This window comes from Cavia porcellus, unplaced genomic scaffold, assembly GCF_034190915.1.
Source record: "Cavia porcellus strain 051 isolate PalLab524CR breed Dunkin Hartley unplaced genomic scaffold, mCavPor4.1 scaffold_16, whole genome shotgun sequence".
Taxonomy (NCBI): domain Eukaryota; kingdom Metazoa; phylum Chordata; class Mammalia; order Rodentia; family Caviidae; genus Cavia; species Cavia porcellus.
This window is the reverse complement of record NW_026947499.1, coordinates 13,829,259-13,850,412: the sequence shown is the minus strand read 5'-3', so window position 1 is coordinate 13,850,412 and position 21,154 is coordinate 13,829,259. Positions and strand designations below refer to the sequence as shown.

General features: G+C 49.0%; 1 protein-coding gene across 5 annotated transcripts in view; it reads right to left on the bottom strand.

Annotated features, from left to right (window-relative positions):
- The window catches only part of Rnft2 (ring finger protein, transmembrane 2), a 73,206-nt gene that overhangs the window by 8,517 nt on the left and 43,535 nt on the right, over positions 1-21,154 (bottom strand). For all 5 annotated transcript variants that reach the window (XM_063225712.1, XM_063225713.1, XM_063225711.1 and 2 more), the window contains 3 exons: positions 5,222-5,371; positions 3,807-3,872; positions 3,568-3,669 (listed from right to left, as the gene is read on the bottom strand). In XM_063225712.1, the coding sequence (XP_063081782.1) occupies positions 3,568-3,669; positions 3,807-3,872; positions 5,222-5,371 (318 nt within the window). The remainder of the gene's footprint in view (positions 1-3,567; positions 3,670-3,806; positions 3,873-5,221; positions 5,372-21,154) is intronic.

The following is a 21,154-nucleotide window of genomic DNA, read 5'->3' as shown; positions in this document are numbered from 1 at the left end:
GGTGGGGCAGAAGAAGTGACTCACTGCACTTCACTGGGTAACTCTTAGAAGAGGGAACAAGATGTTCCTTAGCCTTGTGAGTCCTGCACCATCCACTTATCCGTATGTTCACCCATCTATCCATCCAGTCACATTCACCCACCCATTCTATTCTTCTATTTAACCATCCATCTGTCCATCCACTTACCTATGTACACAGTCACCCACCCAGTTATTCACCCACCCACACCTCTTCCTTGGTACCATCCTACCCATCCCATTTGTCTGTCCATTCACCCCATCCATCCATCCCTTTGTCCATCCTCCCTTCCATCCATCCATCTGTCCATCCTTCCATCCATCCATCCATCCATCCATCTGTCCATCCTTCCATCCATCCATTTACCCATCCTTCTTTCCATCAATCCTCCAGTCTATCCTGTTGGTCCATCCATCCATCCATCCATCCATCCAATCATCTTTCCATCTGTCCATACCATGCATTCATCTATCCTCCCATCCATATATCTACTACCCATCCTTCTGTCTATCCATCCATCCATCCATCCATCCATCCATCCATCCATCCAATCGAATCCACTTCAATCTAGTCCACCCATTTATCCATCCATTAAATACTGGTTCTGCTTCCAAATAATAGAGACATGGTGTCCACTTTTGAGATGCTGGTCATGTGGCAGAGGGAGACAGGCTTTGCATGATTTAGCTCCCCCATAAACTATTTAGATAACAACTGGGGAAAGTGCCATGAATAAAGATCCCAGCCATGGATGAAACTATGGTAGCTGGACCAAGACTAGTCTGGAGAAACAGGGTTGGGGGAAACTTAACAATGGAGTAACACTTGAGCTGAAGCATTCATTCGTTCGTTCCTTTGCTCAGTGCATTCAGAAGTCGGCACGCTCCTTTCACCTGTGCAAGTCAGCCCCTGTGGCAGGGAAACGCTGAGGAACGGCTCGGCCTGGTGATGGTCAGGTGTTTGTCAACCGCCACTGGGTGTGGCTGCCTCTCCTCCATCTGGGACAATAGTGTTTTGTCTGATTCCTCCCAAGGATTTCTAAACCCAGGTATGCAAAGCCACAGTGGGACAGAGAAGAAGAGAGACGAGCAGACTGAGACTGAGGCGTAGAGAGACAGCAGCAGAGAAGAAAGATTTCACCTTGACATCATATTCCAATAATCTCTGCAGCCGAGAAGGAAATACAGATGGCTCCAAAGCATATGAAAGATGCTCAGCCATGCTCATAATTAGGAAAATGCAAATTAAATCTGTGCTGAGATAGCGTTTGTCACCTGTCAGATTGGCAAAGCTCAAAAAGGCTTCACAACACTGCCGGTGCAGGAGGGAGCAGGAGGCCGGGTCACACTCCACACTGGGAATGTAAGTGGATCCTCTCCATCAAAATTCTACGCCCTCTGACCCCCTAATCCCTCGGCTCGGAATCTGTCCTACCAGGAGCTCCCGCGTGGGTGAGATGGAATGCATGCCCCAAAGACCTAGTGTGTATTGAACTCTCATCACGTGCCCAGTGTAGCTTTAAATGCTTCACTCAAATTAATTCACTTAATCAGCACAGTGCTTTTAGGTAGATGTGACTGATCTCCACGTTTCAGAGTCTTCATGGCAACCGTCTTTATAACGACAGAGGACTATAAACTACTAAATGCCTCTTGATAGGGAAATGGCTAAGCTGGGCATGGTGGCACGTGTGGAACGCCAGCCCTCTGGGAAGCTGAGGCGGGGGGGGGGTGTTCCCAAGTTCAGGCCCAACTGGGGCAATTTATCAAGACCTTGTCTCAAAATAAAAAATAAAATATAAAAAATAAAAGAGCTTGGGAGCAAAAGAGCCCCATGCAAAAGCCCTGGGTCGAATCCCAATACTGAAAATTTTAAAGCTCTAACCATGAAATGGCATGCCATCCAACTGTAAAAACAAACAAGGTGCATCTCTAACACTGAGTTGCAAGTTTAAAAAGGCGTGGAAAGCAGCTTGGGTAGAATATGCTTCAGTTCATGCTTTTTTATTTTTTTAAGAAGAGAAATTTCTGTGTGTATGTCTTCTGTGCATTTGTATGTACATGTACATAGACGTGTGTGCTGTACGTATATGTTTATACCTGTCTAAAATCTAGAAAGCATTTCTGGAAAGATAGGAATCTGTTCACACTGGTTGCTCAGGTGGGAAGATGGAGGATTAGGGATCTGGTGGGCAAAGGGAGGAGGCCTCTTCCGTCCTTCATATGTACTACAATTTTTTAAAAACAAACTTTTTATTTTGGAATAATTTTAGGCTTACTGAAGATTAGCAAAGACCGAACAGAAAATCTCCATATACCTATGGCTCTGTTTCAGTTTCTCCTAACATTACCATTTTGTATTTCTGCAGTACATTTATCAAGGCTAAGAAACCCACACGATGCCTTACTACCAACTAGTCCCAGGGCGTGGTTAAGATTTCACCCGGCCAGTGCTTTGAATGTCCTTCCCTGTTCCAGAGCCCGTACCACATTTAGTTGCCAGTAGCCTTAGTCTCCTTTTTCAATTTTGACTTCCATAAACTGAGGATCAATTTTAAAAGAAAGAAAATTGAAGTCTGAATTACAAACAAACTCTTCTAAAACTCCCAACCAATATTTTCTGAATGCTTAAAGAGGCCCCCACCTCCTGTCCCCTCTTTCGGGGGTGTTGGTTGGGCCATCTGTCTTTCCATTCCTTCTGGGCCCCAGGCTGATGCCTCCTCCCCAAATTCTCCCCAGCCTGGAATGCAGCGCTCTGCCCTGGTCCCCTGGGACCCTGCATGAATCTCTGTTACACAGCACTTATCACCGCCTGCCTTGTTTCATGGTTATTTATGTATGTGTCTGTCTCCCCAAGGAGGCCACCAGCTTCCAGAGGAGAGGACAGGCTCTGTGCGCCCCCTGCTTCCCCTCTCGGTGTCTAATAGGATGCTTTGACCCAATGCACATCTGCTGAACTGACACCCAGCCCCTGATGTCAGGAGCGGGGAGGAGGGACCCATTTAGGGAGTTAAGAGGGACTGACCACCACTTACCACCATGCCTTGGTGACCCTTGACAAATATGAAAACAAATAGCAATAATGATTGTACCTATAATCATAAATATAATACTAGCAACTTCTATGGCTGAATAATTCAAATTTAGCTCTTTCCATAGGCAGTCTTCTAAAGCATGCTTACAGCTCAGAGAAACAGGTATTATCATGATCATTTTAAAATGGCAAGGGGAGATGGAGGATCAAGAATAGAGCTGGTGGGTCTGGGGATTTAGCTCAGCAGCATAAGCGCCTGCCTTACAAGCAGGCAGTCGTGAGTTCGATCCCTGGTACCGATAAAAACGAAAAAGAAAAAAACAAACAAACAAAAGCATAGAGCTGGGGTTGTGCTTAGGGGATTGTGACACTACATCACAAGGAATCTGGCATTTCTACATTTTACAGATGACACTGAGGCTCAGAGAGGTGAAGTACCTGCCCAGGACCACCCAGAAAGTAAGAGGCAGGGCTTAGATTTGAACCTGGGTCTACGGAAGTGCAGTCTTGCTTACCTGGCACAGGAGAATCAGAGGTTCTCGGAACTCGGCCTGGCAGATGGCACAGATATCTCCGGCTTCAGTACACTGCTGCCCGGTGGCTCGGACACCATAATTCTGTTTGAGTTTGGGAGACAAGGAGAGTCATGAATGAGCTCAGGAGCCCTGTGAGGTCTGAGGGGTAAGCAAGAGCTGCTGCCATTTCAGCTCCCAGTTCTGGGGACCTCGGTCAGGACTAACTGGGACCAACTCACCTGAGAGGTGCAGAGAAGCTTTAGGGCCTTTCGGACTCCACCCACACGGCCACAGATGTCAAATGACTGAAAGGAGAGCAGAATGAAGGCTGAAAAGTGTCCAGATCTTCCATGACCCCTGAACAATCTCCCTGGCAGATCTCGCCCCTGTCTTTGACTCAGAATAGCAGTAAACTTCCTCCCATTTACATTACTTTAGCTTGGTTTTTGTGTTGCTGCCCAGTATCAAAAGTCTCCCCTTCAGCCTAGGCCAGGAAAGCAAGTAAACAGCACACGTAGTGCACTTTCCCCTTCCCAACCCAGGGCAGGCATTGCTAATCAATCACAGCACCCTTCCTCTGAGTCTAGCCAAAGTCCGCCTTGCCACACCCAGTCAATGAGAGTTGCCAACAGGGTCAGGCCCCATGCCTGACACTGCACGGATCCTGGCTAGTTCTGCTGGGAGAAAGGAAAGACAACATACACATTCCTTCATAGCCTTCTAAAGCCAGATAGAGAATATGAAACAAGACAAGGAGAATGGGTTTATTGTTTTGGGAAAAAAAAACCCTGATTTATATTAATAATCAGGAGGAAAGCACTGCACACTGACTTGAGAAGTTGAGGGTGTGCAACTTGAGAGGGAGGATATTTTGGAAATAAGAAAGAGGAAAAACTCTCAATGGCAAGGTGGTGAAGAGCTCTGGGCTTCGGAGGCAGCGTGATGGGGTTTGACGATTGCTGTTATTTCTGACTTCGGGCAAGTAACTTCATCTCTGTAAGCCTCAGTTTCTGCACCTACAAAATGGGAGTGGTAATGGCAAGCGTTGGACGGCTGTGAAAGGGCGGCATATGGTGAGCTTCGTAGGCAAGAACCCGAGGTGCACTCAGCCATAGAAAGTACTGACATCTGCTGCAGTGCGGATGAACCTCAGAAACGGTATGTAAAAGAAGCCAGACACCAATAAAAGATATCTGAAGCATCCAAGACAGGTGAATTCAGAAGACAGAAAGCAGATTAGTGGCTGTCAGGAGCTGGGGGAAGGGAGCGTGGTGAAGTGAGGGACTGACTGCTTTAGGGGTGCCAGCTTTCTTTTTAGGGTGATGAACATGTCTTAGAACTGGGTAGAGGTGGTAGATGCATGACACTGTGACCCTGCTAAGTGCCAGAGTTGCACGCTTCAAAATGGTTGGCAGTTAATTTTACATTGTGTGAAATTTTATCCCAGTTTGCAAATAAAGGGAATTAGCCCGGAAGGCTGAGGCAGGAGCATTGAAAGCTCCAGGTCAGCCAGGGAAACTTAAGAAGTTGTCTTAAAAAAGAAACAAAAGAGGAAAGGAAAGAGAACAGAAATGATTATGCCATGATTATCCTGGGCCTGGTCTGGGAACACAGCCTCCCTCTGGCCAGCTCTCCAGCCCCAGGGTCCCTTCACCTTGCAGAGACTGTAGAGGATGATCAGGACCCCTCCCAGGAAATAGCTGTTGGAGGAGTCATCACCCATGATGTATTTGTACCACAGCTGGATGGGGACAAGCGATCGGAACAGCTGGCTCAGCTCCTCGATGACCAGATAGAACTTTCCCTGCAACCACACAAAGAACATCAATTATTATTAGCAGTAAAGACCCAAAGGACCAAGCTGGGGGGCCCTCAGCCCAGCAGTAATGACATTCCAGGTCACAGGCAGGCCATTAATCAGCTTTGGAAAGCACTCAGGCCAGCTTTAATGGGGCCCGATATGGCCAGGGAGACACGGCCCCTGCCCAGTGCCCTCACCCAACACCCACCAGTCCAGAAGATCAAAACACCCAGGATCAGGTTTCAGGGAGGGAGAAACCCTACACTTGTGGGCCAGGGCTGGAGTGTGGTCACTCTCTGGTTCTTGCAGAGGCTTGGAGGACTCAAAGTGAAATATGGGGGGACAGCCTCTGCCTCTCTGGAAAAGCCTCCTAGACAGTTGTACCGCAGGTGACTCCCTCCAGGGGCCTGGCCAGGAGGGCACTGGAACAGGTAACACAGGCCAGGAGGTTAAGAGCCGGGAGACGCACTACCTGCTGTCTCCAGGAGGCGGGCTGGGGAGAAGGAGGTGCCTCCCCTTTAGCTGTACATCTGTGAGCTCAGCTTTCTCTCCTACAGAATTGGACCCCTTCTCCCCACAGTGAGGTTGCTCTGGGGAACTGGAGCAGATGAACAGAGATGCACCCAGCATTGTGCTTGACCCCAAGATCTACTGTACTCCACTTCTCCCCTTGCCCTTAGATAAGTCCTGCAAGCTTCCCGCCGCTGGTGCTGGAAAATGGAGCTCAGAATAACCCCAACCTGTCGTGTCTAATACAGGTCAACATAAACCTGCCTCGTGACTCTGTAATTCCATGCTGAGGTATTTACCCCAGAGAAATGGAAACACATGTCCACATGTATGGAAATGTTCTTAGCAGTTTTATTCATAAGATCCTCGAACTGGAAACAGCCCAAACGTCCATCACAGCAAGAATGGATAAACAAATCCTGGCAATATTTATGCAATAGGATACTACTCAGCAATAATAATCAACAAATGGCCAGTATTTGCAGGAATGTGGATGAATCTCACAGACGTTATGTCAAATCAAAGAAGACAGTTGTAAAAGACTATATATTGTGTTATTCTGGAGACCAAGAATAGGCAAAAACTAACATAGAGCGAGAGAAAACAGATTGGTGATCTCCTGGGGTGAAGGGTGGGAAGACGCAATGCAGGGAATTGGGGAGGTGACAGAAAAATTCTGCATCTCGATTGTGATGGTGATTACATCGGTTTGCGCATCTGCCAAAACTCACTGAACTCTCTGTTCCAAATCTGTGCATTTTATTATGTGTAAGTGCTACCATTATAAAGCTGAAGAAAACGAAGAAATACACAAAAATGTAACCCTGCCCTTGGCATCCACAACCTTAAAAATGTGAGTAATTTTTTGCTCCAGTGATCCTACTAATAAAATAATTAGGGATACGTGCAAACGTGCCAATAGGAGAGGCCTCTGCGGTGTTCTTTATAACGACACAGAAAGACACAGATTAAATGTATGAAAAAGAAGGCGTGTTTAGGTTAGAGACCTAGAATGGAGAGCCACACAGTCTTTAAAATATTATCCTCCGAAACAGCAAGAAAATAAACATATACCATATCAACTGCACACCCCATTAACTAGGTGATCCAGGTTAAAGTCTTCAAAATAAGTCACAGCAACATCCTAAAACTTTCTGGTACACTAGAGAGAAGAACACAGCATCACTCTGGTGACATCCTGACCAAAACCTCAGAACCTCAGTCCAGCATCAGAAAGCCAGAGACAAATCCTGATGAAGCCCATGAATAACAGCTCAGCACTCTCAAAATTATGTTGGGTCAGAGTGAAAGAAAGACCAACAGATGGCCGGGTGGCACCAGACTAAGGGAACGTGGCAAGTGAACGCAAAGTGGGACCTTGGGCTCGACCCTGGATTGGACAGAGATGTTAGTGGGGTGACCGGCAACATCTGAATTAAGGCTGGGGTTCGGTTCATAGTAACAGCATCCGTGTTAATTTCCTGGCTTCATCTATGATTACATCACACGTTAACATTAGGGGAAGCTGGGGGAAGCTGCCGTGTCTGCCAACTCCAAACACAGCGCTCTCTTTAAGTGTAAAATTATTCCAAAATTAAAGTTTAAAAAGAAGTCAGAGGTGGTGGCACATCTTGTAATCCCAGCTACTCTGGAGGCTGAAGCAAGAAGATCTCCAGTTCAAAGCCAGGTTGGGCAACTTAGTGAGAGTCTGTCTCAATATAAGAATGTTAAAATATTTTTTAAAAGGGCAGGAAGAGGGTATCCCAGTACTCCCTGGGTTCAATTCCCAGTACTGCACACAAGCAGGCAGGCAGGAAGGAAGGAAGGAAGTAAAGAAGGAAGGAAGGAAGGAAGGAAGGAAGGGAGGGAGGGAGGAAAGACTAAATCATCCTGGTAAAGTTTATCTAGAAATGCTCATTTTATAGTTCCAAGTGGGAAAAAAATGGTGAATGCAAAAACACACTCATTGTGTTTTTCTCTCTTTTCTAATTTTTTTGGACAAAGCATGTTATTTACTCAAGTTAGACAGAAAAAGGCCATCGAACATGCTATTTGCCAAATAGATGGCGTGTGGCATGTGGCTACAGCTCCTACCTCCGTCTTGGGGGCCTGACACAGGCCACTCAGAAGGGCACCTTTAAAGCAGATGTGCCCATATCTGCCAACAGTCAGTGAGGACATCCCCTCACCCACTCCCCTCCACCTCTGTGACCATTGCACTGTCCCCCTGTTGTGAGGTCACTGTTTCCCAAAGGGACTTCCTTAGCCCTCCCGACTCCTGAAAGTCCCTCATACCCAGAAACACCCCTTGAGGGAAATGCTTATTTCCTCCTGGAATTTCTGGGAGGTGAGGTGATGAAGGGACACAGACGTGTGCAGTGGCTGCCATGTTGGTTTTTCATGGCCACTGGTGTGATGGATACTGGTCCAATGCTATAGCAGCTCCATGGAGGACAGGGGTGGCCAAACCTTGTCCACCACCTGGCAATAGGCCCCAGTTCTATAGAGCCACCATGTTTTGCACTTTGTACTTCAGAATCACTCAATTTTGGCCACCCCATTTCTTCATTTCTCCCAAATTGATTTCACCTCGGTGAGTATTCATGTTCTACTTCATCCTGGACCAACCACCGACTCTCTAATGTCTAGCCTTCACCTGCTGCTGCCACCCCTCTCTGAATTCAGTGGACACCTGGAATTTCCCCCGTTTGTCCCCTTCTTTCCTCACACCTGGCCATTTGTTCATCTGTTTATTTGTTCATCCACCCATTCATCCATCTTTCCTTCCTTCCCCTCTTTTTTCGTCCGGTGATACTCCCTTGCTTCTCTCTTCTTCCTTCAGAGGATTTCTCATGACATTTAAACATTTATTTTACTCTGCTCTCCAATGGACCAGAAGCCCAGAGACCATTTGGTTCTGGGCATGTCCCCAGCATCTAGCCCACAGCAGGTGCTCACTTAATAGCTGAGGCCTCCTGAGGCAGAAGACTCCATCCTTACTCCTCATGTTAATTTTTCAGAGCTTGCTGCTGACAAAGGAGAGCTGGAATATTGAAGAGAACTCCATTTTATCAGCAAGCACTGATGTTACAGAAAATAAAATTAAAAGAGAGAGCGTCTATGTGGCACCATGTTAAAGTAGCAATTAGTTGCTGGAGTAGGGCGGGCCACTCCGAGAAGGAGATCAAACCACCAGAGAAAACTGGGCATATCCCCGTGAAACCATCTCTCCCTAATTAAGCAGTTTTATAATTCCAGGTTTCTTAAGCATGTTATTTGTGACGACCATCAAATGGAACGTGTCGTTTCTCGAGGGTGTCAGAGAACAAGGGAAGCGATCGCAGGATGGGGCGTCTGGCCCCTCTGTCACCCGCGAAGGAGGAGCACCAGTAATTGTTGCAGACTGGTGGAGCGCGGCTGGTTCTGGGCTCAGATTCTGATAAAAGGGGGTGGCAACAGGCGGCTTCTATTCTGACTTCCTCACTGCCAGGATGGGGGCGGGCTGGAAAGTGAAATGGGAAACAGCAGAGGCGGATTCCGGAAGGCGGATGGTAAACAAAGGCGAGCGAGCGGGATGCTGAGCCGCAGGAGAAATGAACAGGGAGAAGATAACTTTTTGAGAATAACGCACCTACACCAGCAAGGCGGCTAGAAAACTCTGGGGGTGGGGAGGAGGGAGGAGAGACACAGTCAGAGCTTGTGAGCATCTTGTGTGGGTAAACAAGACACAGACAGAAAGGAAAGGATTTTTCTCTTCTGTATCAACCTCTGTAATATTCATATAGCTTTGCTGTTTATGAAATTCTTTTTCATGTTTTGTCTTTTATGGGATGGCATAGAGGTCAGGGGTGTGGGCTGTGGGATTCAGAGGTCAGATCTGCCACCTGCTAAGCTGGTTGGCTTGGGACAGTAATTTAACTTATGTGAACCTTGGTCTCGTCATCTATAAAAGGGGTTGAATACATGCGCACACACACCGCACACATATACACATACACACACACACACACACACACACACACACACACACACACACACGCAGTGGCATGGTGACAAATTGGCTCACGGAGGGGAAGGGAAGAAATGCTTTGATTTGTGTGTTTGTCAATTTCTGTAGTGTAAATACTTCCAACAAGGCCAATTGCAAGTTGGCAAAGGTTTAACAACCGCTCATAAAATGTCCTAAAAACGTAGCTATCTACTCTCGCAAGTCCAGGCAAGCTGGACCCCACACAACAGGGTGACTGTGAGGACCAGGGACACTCACAGATCTAACATACAGCATCACGGGAAGGGCCCAGCACAGAGTGACAGCTTCAGGGGAGCCTCGTAACAATGCAGGCACGTGGGCATTTCGTTATTATCTCAGGGATGAGACACTGCAGGCTCAAAAGAAAAGTATGGGCTGGGTGTGGCTCCGTGGTGGAGTGTGTGCTTAGCAAATGCGGCACTGACTTCAGACCCCAGTACAGGAATAAAGGAAGGAAGGAGGAAGGGAGAAAGGAAGAGGGGAAGGAGGCAGGGAGAGAAAGAAGGAAACAAGCAAGCAGGCATTCACTAGGATTGAGGTGCAGAGTAGAGTGTTTGGGCCCCCACGTCCAGGCTCAAGAGTCCTGGCCACTGTCCCTCCCTCCCAATGCCAGTTCCCCTTCCTCCAGCCCCCACTTTGGGAAAAGCCCATCTAGAAGAAGTGACCAGGAAAAGAGGCCACGTGAAGAGAGAGTGGCTCTGAGAACACAAGAAGAAAGGCTCAGAATGCAGTCCACAGTGAGGACAGAGGCCCCAGCACACGGTCCTGTGCAAGCTGCTCCTGCCACCGCGGCTGAGACATCATCAGACCTGCACTGAGGAGGGCATCTTGGGTGACGCAGCTGGTAGACGTCACGTAGAAGAGAGACAAGCTGTCCCCAGGATGATCGGAATGAGAGCCTGACCCACAGAGCAGAGAAAGATGATTGGTGTTTTAAGTCAAACAACAACAAGAAGAAAACAACTAATCTGCTTGTTTAAGGCCCCTTACCTGGTGAATGGTGTCCTGTCAAAGTTGTATGCTAAAGCTGTAAACCTCAATATGCAGTCATCTCCTGGTATCCGTGGGAGAAGGGTTTCAGAGTCCCTGTAGATGTCCAGGTCCCTTATGCTTCCCCAGAACCTGTGCCGCTGAGCTAAACCCCCAGCCCCTTTGGTCCCCTGGCCCCTTCGGTCCACTTTAAACCATCTCTAGGCTACTGACAATACCTAGTTCAGTGTAAGTGCTATATAAATACTTGTTATACTTTATTGCTTAGGAAATAGTGAAAAGTGGAAAAAAAAAAGTCTACATTCAGCACCAACGTAATTTTCTTCTCCTGAATACTTCGATCTGCAGCTGGATGGAATTGCAGATGTGAGGCCACAGATACTGGCAACCTAGTATTTGCAGAGGAGGCGTCAGTGAACTAGTTCCATTGTGACAGGGAAGCCCCCAAGATGGGGATGGGGCCTCCGAAGAAGAGGCACCCTATCTCTTTCTCTCTCAGCCTTGTGAAGACACAGAAAGAAGACAGCCACCTGCCAGCCAAGTAAAGAGTCATCCCCAGGAACCCACCAGCCAGCACCGGACCCTGAACCCTGGAGTCATCAGAACTGCCAGAAAAGAACTTTCTCTTGTTTCAGCTGCCTGGTCTGGGACATTCTATTCTGGCATCTGGAGTAGGTAGCAGAGTTGGGGTTTGAAGATGGGTTTCCGTCTCTTTTTATTGATTAGTTCAAGCCCAGACTCTGCCACTTCCTAGCCGTGCACCTGTGACAACGCACTGTCCCTCTCTGTGTCTGACTCCCATTTCATCCTCGCTTCTTCTGTTGGTTAACACCAACAGCCAATCCACCTGTGTATCGGGTTAGAAGCAGCCTTCTGCACTGGCCCCTGCTTCCATCCTCATCCCGCTAGGGATTATTCTTCACATGGCAGCCAAAACAAGCTTTTCAGAACACACAGCAGATTAGATCATCCCTGTGCTCAAACTGGCAGTATCTTCTATCTTGCTCAGAGTGAAATCTGAAGCCCTTGCCATGTCCTCCGGGCCTTATGTGATCGGCCTCCTGCATCTTGGCTCCAAAATACCAGGCGCAGTCCTACCTCAGGGCCTTTTCACTGTTCTTCCTCTCTCCTGACATCTGCAAGGCTGCTGTGGTTGGTTAGCGTTCTAGGCTCTTGTGCCCAAAAGCCATAACCCAAAGTTGTGACGCATACCTGTAATCCCAGTGCTCTGGGAGGCTGAGGCAGGAGGACTGTAAGTCTGAACCCAGCCTGAGAAACTTAGTGACTTCACAAGACTTGTCTTAAAAATAAAAGAGGGCTGGGGTTATAGCTCAGTGTGAGTCCTGGGTTCAATCCTCAGTACCCAGGGCTGGAGCACAATGCCAGGACAATGACAGCTACCTCCTTTGCAGCACATTCTTTTAAGAGCACAAAAGTTGATTACGGTGGATCCCTGCTGACCCTCCTGCAAGACTCCTAAGTTTCCACAAGACAAAACTGAACTCTTTATCAGCCTTTCAGCCTGGTCCTATCCAATGCGCAGGTTCTGGCTCAGCTCTGCACCAGCTGGTCTTCCCTTCCTTCCTCCTCCTTTGCATGTCCTCATCGAGTTTCCAGGGACCACTTCCCAAAACTCTACTCTGCTTTAGGAAAATTCGTGACCCCAACAGTTCCTACAATCCAGGGTTGCAGCTTCTCAAAGTATAGCCTGAGACTCTGGGGGACCCCAGATGCTGTCAGAGAGTCTGAGAAACCAAAACTATTTGCATAACATCACAAAGACATTGTTTTCCCTTTTCATTCCCTAACAAGCGTGCGGTGGTGTTTTCTTGAGGCCACATCATGGCAATACCAGGTGTGGCTCACAGAGGATTCTGGAGCCGAAGATGTTATGAACGGGGACTCTGCAAACAAGGAGCGGTTTTAAAGATGAGGCAAGAAGTGGGGGAACAGGGTGGAGCTGGCTGGTGACCACTGGGTCAGAACAAGAACATTTCAGGAGAGCCAGGCAGAATGCAGAGAGGCTGCGAGTCTCAGCTCAGCCTCCTCCACGCAAGGGGGACCTGCGGCCGGAGGGTGCAGACTTTGCAGTGGGGGACCCAGGTTTGAATTCTGATTCTGCCTCTCTGTGAGTTCCCTGGGGCAAGTGACTTCATCCACTCTTCACTGGTACCAAGGGAACGGTGGCAGTCCCTACCTCCTAGGGTTGACGCGAGGACAAATGAGCTAATGCGTGTGAAACGTTGAGTTCAGCGCCTGGCACATGGGAAGGACTCGGTGCCGCACTGCTAGCAGTCTGGCAAGTATTAAATACCCTTCCGACGAATTGAATTAAGCCTGCTTACAGAGAATGGCAGGAGCCCAAGAAGGCAGAGTGGGAGAGAATTGATTTTTATATGTCACCGTTGATAATGTGAAAACAGTGTTAAAGTGTGGCATTTGGAGTCAAAAAGCTTGGTGTGCATCCCTGTGGCTCTGTGACCCCAGGCAAGTTGTTCTCCACCTCTGGCTTCTATTTTGTTCTGTACGATGACAGTACTGACCTGGCTCTGACATTTTGGGCCTAAAGACTGTTAAAAAAACTATGGGTGGTGCTTTCTGTTGTGACAGAAAACTAACTTGAAGAAGCTTACACAAAGCAGGAAATGCATTAGGTCACGAAACTGGGAAGGCAGGGAATGGCTTTGGCTTCAAGGACCTTTGGACAGTGCCGCTACAGATCTCTGTTGCTACAATTCCCCCCCCCCCCCTTTTTTTCCTCTTCCTTGTAAGTTTCATTCCCTCCTGCCAAGGACCAGCCCTCTACAGGTGGTGTGGCGAAACTGTCGACTTAGCTCTTACTAGATTATGTGTTGGGTACCACTCTGCGCACGCCCCTAGGATGCAAGGGCTATTAACACTCCTATTTTGCAGAAGAGGTGAGGGAGGCAGAGAGGTCAGGTAACCTGCCGTAGGTGATGGAGCTAGAGAATGCAGGATCCACCTGTATCTATTAGGAAAATGGCAGCCTTAGCCAGCACTCTGAATTCCCACTACACAAAGGAGTCAGTTGCCTGATTCTTCCCAGCCCCACTGTCCAACCTGAAGGGCAAGCTTCCCCCTCTGAGGTGAACACAGAGGCCAATCTTGGCAACGGGGGTCTCTGATTGGCCTAGGCAGGTCACATGACCACCGGGTGGGCGTGGCACCATGGCCCCGTTAGGTTCACGACGGGAGGGGCTCCTGCGGGGCCCAGCCAGACTGAAGGTGAGGGAGGCAGGGCCCTTTGGATGTGCGTTAGGGTTAGCGGGAATTGTTCTCACCCCGCCTGGCCAGAGGAGCTCGTGGAGTGCAAAGAACCCGTCTGTCCCCACAGAAATGGTCCCTCGTTCTGGTTTGCTTTTCTTCCTCTGAGTCCAGTTAGTTGCCCACTCGTTAGTTGCCCACTGCTATAGGGGACTTCTCCAGCCAGAGAAAGCCTGTTCAGGAGCTGGGGGCTAAGTTCGGAGTACTGGCAGAAAGAAGGGGTTATTGGGAAGGGCTGGGGGTAGAAGGCCTTCTAGAGAAGGATCCAGGAGAAAAGGCTGGGCAGAAGAGCAGAGAAACGACGCAGAGGCCAGAAGAAAAGGGCACCGGAAGTGAGATGCCAGGGGAGAAGGAAGGGCAAGGGGATGAGGGGAAAGGAAAGAAAGTGATCTTTTTATCGAGCACATATTATAGGGCCAGGAATTGCATGTAAAATGCTTCTTGGGTGGAGGAGGTGCCATCAGTTCCCATTTCTTCCATGAGAAAACTCAAGACACAGAGGCGGGGTAGGAAGCCGAGAGAAGCTCTAAGCCAGCTGCAGGACATGAAGAGGCAAGAGAGAAGAAACTAACAGAAAAAAGGAACTGGCCTGGCTGGGTTTGGTAATGAGTTTCTCGTAGAATGCTTAGCACCCCAAACTCTGACCACCCAGGAGATGGACACCCCTGTTGTTGTTAGCACCCGCTAACAGGTGAAGAGAGGGTGTCAAGAGGTGAGGTGTGTCGTCCAAAGCTGCGAGACGGTGGTAGAGCCAGGATTTAAATCCTGCCTGCTTTCCCATCTGGTGTGTTGAGCCACCATGAGGAGCAGGGAAAAGGAGATGCTCAGAGACACAGTCAGACACGGGGAGAGCGAAGAAAATGAAACAAGGTTTGAGGAGGGCGAATAGAAAAGGTGATAAAATTCAGAATCATTGGTGCTCTTGGTGGCAGAACAATCAGGAACGTGGGGGGGGGGGCGGGGAGGGACAAGGGAACCTTGTGGGTGCTGGAAATGCTCTACATCTGCAACGCCCAGTCAGGAGCCACTCATCGCATGTGACTTTTGAATACGTGAAATGTGGCTAATCTGCACGGAGCTGTGCCCAAAATAAAAAAACAAGCAGGGGATTTCAAAGCCTTAGAAAAACAAAAAATGTAAAATAAATCAATGAATTTTTATAGATTACGTGTTGACATTATTTCCTACTTATTAAGCTACATAAACTACGTTATTAAAATTCATGTCACCTGTTCCTTTTCGGTTGTTTACTACTAGAAATTTTAAAATTGTCTGTATCTCGCCTTCCATTTCTATGGGACAGCGCCGTCGATAACCTTGGCCTGGAAGCTTACGTATAATAGAGGGGTTTTTTTGTTGTTTTTGCAGTATATGCGGCAATGCAGGAAAATAAAAGAAGAAAAGAAAGGAAAAAGGAGAGCAAGCCAGGACAGATAGAGGCTCAAAGCACAGTAGGGGGCGGGGCTCGGGGAGGGGCGGGGCAGACGGCCGCGCGTTGCCAGGCAACGGGCGCTGCTGGTGACGTCAGCGGGCTGCGGCGGCCATCAATCCCTCTCTGGACGGCGCGGGATGGTTGGGCTGCCCGCCTCCTCCTCCCCCGGGCCTGGATGAGATCACTGCGGCGGGCGGCCGGCTGTCCCCGCGCTCCCAACAAATCGACTCCTCGCCGAGCGCCGGCATTTTATGATCTCATGGCCCCGCGGGACGGCGCCGGCCGATGAGGTCACAGCCCCGCGCCCCGGGTCGCCGCGTGTGCGTGCCGCTGACTCGGGCCGCGCCCGGCGCCCCACGTCTGGATCAGCTTTCCATCCAGCTACCGCTCCTCGACCTCCGCGGACGGAGGCTGCTGTTTGCCAAGAGAAAGGCTGCCTTTACTATTGTTTTGACGGGTCTGTCCGCCCTCTTGAACATTTCATCCCCAAAAACCTGCAGGAAGGACCGCAGGGCACCTCGGAACATGAGGGTGCGAGGGCCCTGGCCGGGGAGATCCTTCCGCCCCCACGATGAAAGAAGTTCAGATTTTAGCCCTGCATTACTGGGGTGGGACGGGACTTGAATCGCGGTAGTGTGAATTAGCTCTGGAGCTCCCGGCCGCTTTGGCTCCTGTTCCTTCCTGTTCTGGTGGGAACAGTGCTAGCTTGAAGTCCATGATACGCTAGGCATTTTATATTAAAAGTTACCATCCCACGTGACAATCTCACTGGAGAGGAATTATATGGACCGTTTTACAGATGAGGGTAGAAGGGACTTACTGCTGCAGAGCTGGGATTTGCGACCAGGTTCTACTTGATCCTACTGAGCCTTTCTATTGCTCAGTATCACCTTCACCAGAAAAAGATGCTTTCCTGATATCAGGGGGCAATATATCTTCCCTTCTCTTCTGCAGGTTCTGCCAGCAAGGCCAGTTAGAGGGCCCACTGAGACCGTGCTGGAGGGCTTCACAACTCACCTGCTGCCTCCACATTCCCCCTCACAAAGCCCCTTAGATCGTCAGCAACACACACTGTCAGGGATACCAGGAAAGCAGGGAAACAACATTGACTGAGACGTGGTCTGTCATGAGCAACGAAGCTGGGGTTATTACCAGCCCTATTTTACAAATAAGAAAACTGCATTTATCTTGATCAAAGGCAGATGGCAAGGGAGGACAGGTTTTGGTTCAAGTGTCATTTACCCCACAGAGAAAACCCTTGCTGTGGACATAAGTAAGTCCTCCGTGAATTATTTTCCCCTCGTGCTTATTATAATTTGAAGTTTATATGTTTATTTGTTTAATGGTGACCTTCTCAAATGTGAGGGCTAAGCTGAACTGTCAACTTGGTTGGCTTGGGAGCCATCCAGAGGATTGGTAAAGCACTCTTCTGGGTGGATCAATGGAACTTTGGGTGCTATATATGGTCCAAAGCCCCTTCCTATTGGGCACTGTTCAGCTGCTTTACTTCCTAGCTGCCAAGAACTGAACATTTTTGCTCCACCACACCTTTGTACCATGATGTTTCTGCATTGGAGCCAGCCATAGACTAAATCCCCTAAAGCCATGAGGCAAATGAAACCTCTTAAGTTGTGGGTGCCTGGTATCATAGCCCAGTGATAGGAAAGCTAAAACACCAACTAAATGAGGAGAGACCCCATTTGCTTCAGTCTGTTTCATTCACCATATTTCCTCTCTAGTGGCACAGTAGGCAGTGAATAAATATTGTTAAGGTGAATGCAAAGAATTGTTGGCTTAGTCTGGTGGGCAGGGCCCATATTCAAGCCCAGGTCTCTGAGCATAAAGCACGGGCTTATTATCGGTACCTGTATAAATATTTTGCTCATTGTCAAGTCCCTCTGATGTTTGCTTAGACATTTGAAGTTCACTACAGGACTGACAAGCTCGAATGCTGGTTTCCCAGGCAGCAGTGTCCTTGCTTAGGAACAGAGGGAACAAGAGGAGGAGCTTGGTAGGAAATCAGGTATGGCAGGGAGAAGGGTTTGGGTGCTTATGCTGTCTGCTCTTTACTAAAAGCTCAGCAAACAGGGAGACATAAAACTATAAAAAGTCAGACACAAAGGAAACAGAGATGGCAGCCAAAAAACTAATTTCTTATGGTGAAGGGAGGAAGGGAGATGGCTGGAACTCAAGAGGTGTGTGCAGGGAGGGTACTTAAGACATAAATCCTTGTCTACTTTCTAAGCTGGGTACCCAAGGTTTTATATATATATATATATATATATATATATATATAATCTTACATGTATTATTCTTAAAAAGCCACATGCCGAAGATCTGACTGCCTACTTTTCAAACTATAATAACCCCATGAAATGGTAAAATATGGTACCCATATTTGCAGGAGAGGGAAACTGAGGCTCAGATTCAGAGAAGCCCATTTTGGTTAGGATTCCAGAGCTAACAGGTGGCAGAGATGGGATCTGAATCCAGGTCTCTGTGATGTCAGCCCGGACCTCTAACTGCCACATCAGTCTCCTCAGAGTTGGATGCTCAGTATTAAAGGCCAGCGCTAGCGAAAATGCGTGTCACCTTTGCCCCTCCACCTCCCTGCTCTGCTGGGTCCCTTTTCTCTCTTCTGGCATGCACTCAGGATGAGGAGGAGGGCAAGCATGCCAGCAGCTGTGAGTGGCCTCTGGTGCCATGACCTTGGGGACCAGCTGACAGCTCTGTCCCTGGGGCTGCACCGAGACGCTCTGAGAATTGCCAGGTGCTCTGAGATTTGCTCATCAACAGCAGCAGTGAGGTGCCCAGTTTCATTGGCCAAGTTCCCCTGGATCTCAGCACCTTGATCCCGTGGACAGGAAGGGGCTGCCCACGTGCCCTGGCAACAGTGCATCAGTAGCTTCCTTACAACAGGGCCCTGCTCCCAGGACCCAGGAGAGGCCCAATTATAACATGTTGATGATGAAGCCCAAAGTGGCCTGGGACCCTGTTCGCTTCCCTCTGTCCTAGTCCCATGGGTGGGTGTGCTTACATGTCTCCATGTCAGCTGCAGAATACATGCAAACGCTCCAACCTGGCTGCCTCCCAAAGCCCCAGGGTGGGCAAGGGGACAGATAGGCAGAGGGCACCTCCTTTTCTTGTGCTCTAGGGCCAATGATTTGGAGCTAGAGACAGACCCAATCATGGCTCTGTCCCTTTGTTGGGAGGGTGACTTTCCCTAAATCGCCCCTTGCTCTCAGTTGCTTCTGCACAGTGGAAGACATGGCAGGCTGGACACCAGTCCCAGTGATGTCCCCACCCGACCCCCAGAACCTAGGACTATTGGACCAGACGTAGCAAGAGGACTTTTGTGTCTGTGCAGATGTAAGTTCAGGATGCTGAGATGGGATCTAGATGTCCTCAGTGATGCTAGAGGACCTGCCTGGGTAAGCCCAGTGTCACCACTGACGTTCTTGAAAGAGAGAGGCAGGCGCATCAGAGTGAAGAAGGACGATGTGAACACAGAAACAGGTCAGATGTGCCTTCAGAGGGAGAAGGGGGCCACGATGCAGGGAATGCAAAGGAGTCACCAGAAACTGGGAAAGGCCGGGAAACAGTCTCTCTCCTACAGCCTCCAGATGCAACCACTTTGCTGGCACCTTGACTCTAGCTCATTACATTAGACTTTGCACTTCAGATCTCTGGAATGCTCAGATAATAAATCTAGGTTGTTTTAGACCACTAAGTTAATGGGCATTTGTTACGGCAGCTGTGAGAAACTAATGCAGGGAAGAAACAGCATCAGCATGGCATGGCCAGAGCATCCTTAAGGGGTGGCTTCCTTGGCACGATGGCTCACCAGGGCAGTGGCTTCTGGTGTGTGGTCTCCTTGCACCAGGACCAGCTACCTAATTTTCAATAGTACAAAATGAAAGTATCACGCCCATTGTTTTTAAAAGAAACATTTCAAGACGCTGATAGAGCATTAAACTAAGTGCAGAGCCCTTTTGCACCAAGCCTGTCTATGAAGCTGGCCCTGTCCCTCTTTTAGCCACACTGGCTCATTGCTCCTTAACTTGCCATGCACCACAGGGCCTTTGCACATGCTGTCTTCCCTGATCTTTACTCAGTTTGCTGCAGGGCACACTCCCTTGGCTTTTGCAAGTCTGCTTGGATGAACGAGTGGGTGGATGGATGAGCACACAGAGCCTAGGAAAGTGCCCAGAATGTAGTCCATGCAAGGTGACTGGCTTCTGCAATGTTGAGATGGCAATCAGGATCATTCTTCACTACTGGGGGTGCTGAGGAAGGGGTGGTACCTTTCCCCTCGTCATTTTCACTAAATAGATCATGGGTCGAAGCTACCACTTACTGAGCTGCAGGGATAGGAAGGCTTCCTTCACATGCATGATCTCCTATAACCCTGACATGAGGCTGACTTTTACCCATGATGCAGATGAGGCTCACCCAAGGTCCACAGTTAATAGGTGGAGCAATTGAGATGGAACCTATTTGAATTTCAGTCTAACAGATCCTAGCAACTGACAGCACACTGCCTATTTAAAAAAAGAAAGAACCCACCATAGCAAAGCTCTCACTGAATTAGTTCCTTGCAGCATATGTGTTCCCAGCACCTGCTATGTTCTGTGCATCACACTCAGCATCCAATGTAACCCAGGAGGGAGCCAATCTCCGCTCTCACAGCCTTGAAGCCTAGTGAGTCCAGCAATCCCAGCATCGCCTGATGCTCTCAAAACAGAAGCATCCTAGAGGCTTGACAGCATGCAGGTGAGGCACCCAGGCCACCGGGCTGCCCAGGGAAGTGATGTCCAAACAGGGACTGAGGGCCATAGGATTAGGGGCCAGCCAGTGGGACTGGGCCAAGGGAGCCAGTTTTGCAAACAGAGGAACAGCTACTGTGAATTCTCAGAAATGAGAGGAGAGAGAAAAGAGCGTGATGTGGGGTGGGACATAGCAAGCCATGGGGTTGGGGGGAGTCAGGCTGGTGCTCAAAAGCCAAGGGTTACGGATAAGATCCCAAAATACCCAGAATGATCGCTTCCTCCTCTTAAAGTAGGAACAGCCCTAGCCACTGAAACCTGCCTCAGACAGAGAGAGGACAACTCCGCTCCTGAAAATACCGAACTCCAGGGCACTGCAGTGACCAGGCCAAGCCCAAGGGAGAATGGAGGGCATACCCCTCCTCTCCTCTGCCATCCCGACTCTGTGTGTGTCCCTGGTGCAGTCAGCAAGCAGGTATGGAGCAGGACCCAGCAGGAAATGGGCCTCTGTGTCCCAGGGATGATTCTCTAGGTTCCTGATCTTTGCCTCTCTTTCCCCTGCCCCTTCAGCCTCTAGAAATTGGGGGCAGCAGGCACTGACAATTTGGTGCTGCCCCTCCTAAACCCATAACCTCATGTGTTCCTCCCTGGGCCCTCTTTCGGGTAGGGTCTAGAGGTGGAAGAGCCTTAGCCTGAAAATCTAACATCTGATGTGCTCCAAAATCTGATGTGTTTTGGTCAATGGCAGATTTTGGAGAATTTGAATTTAGGAT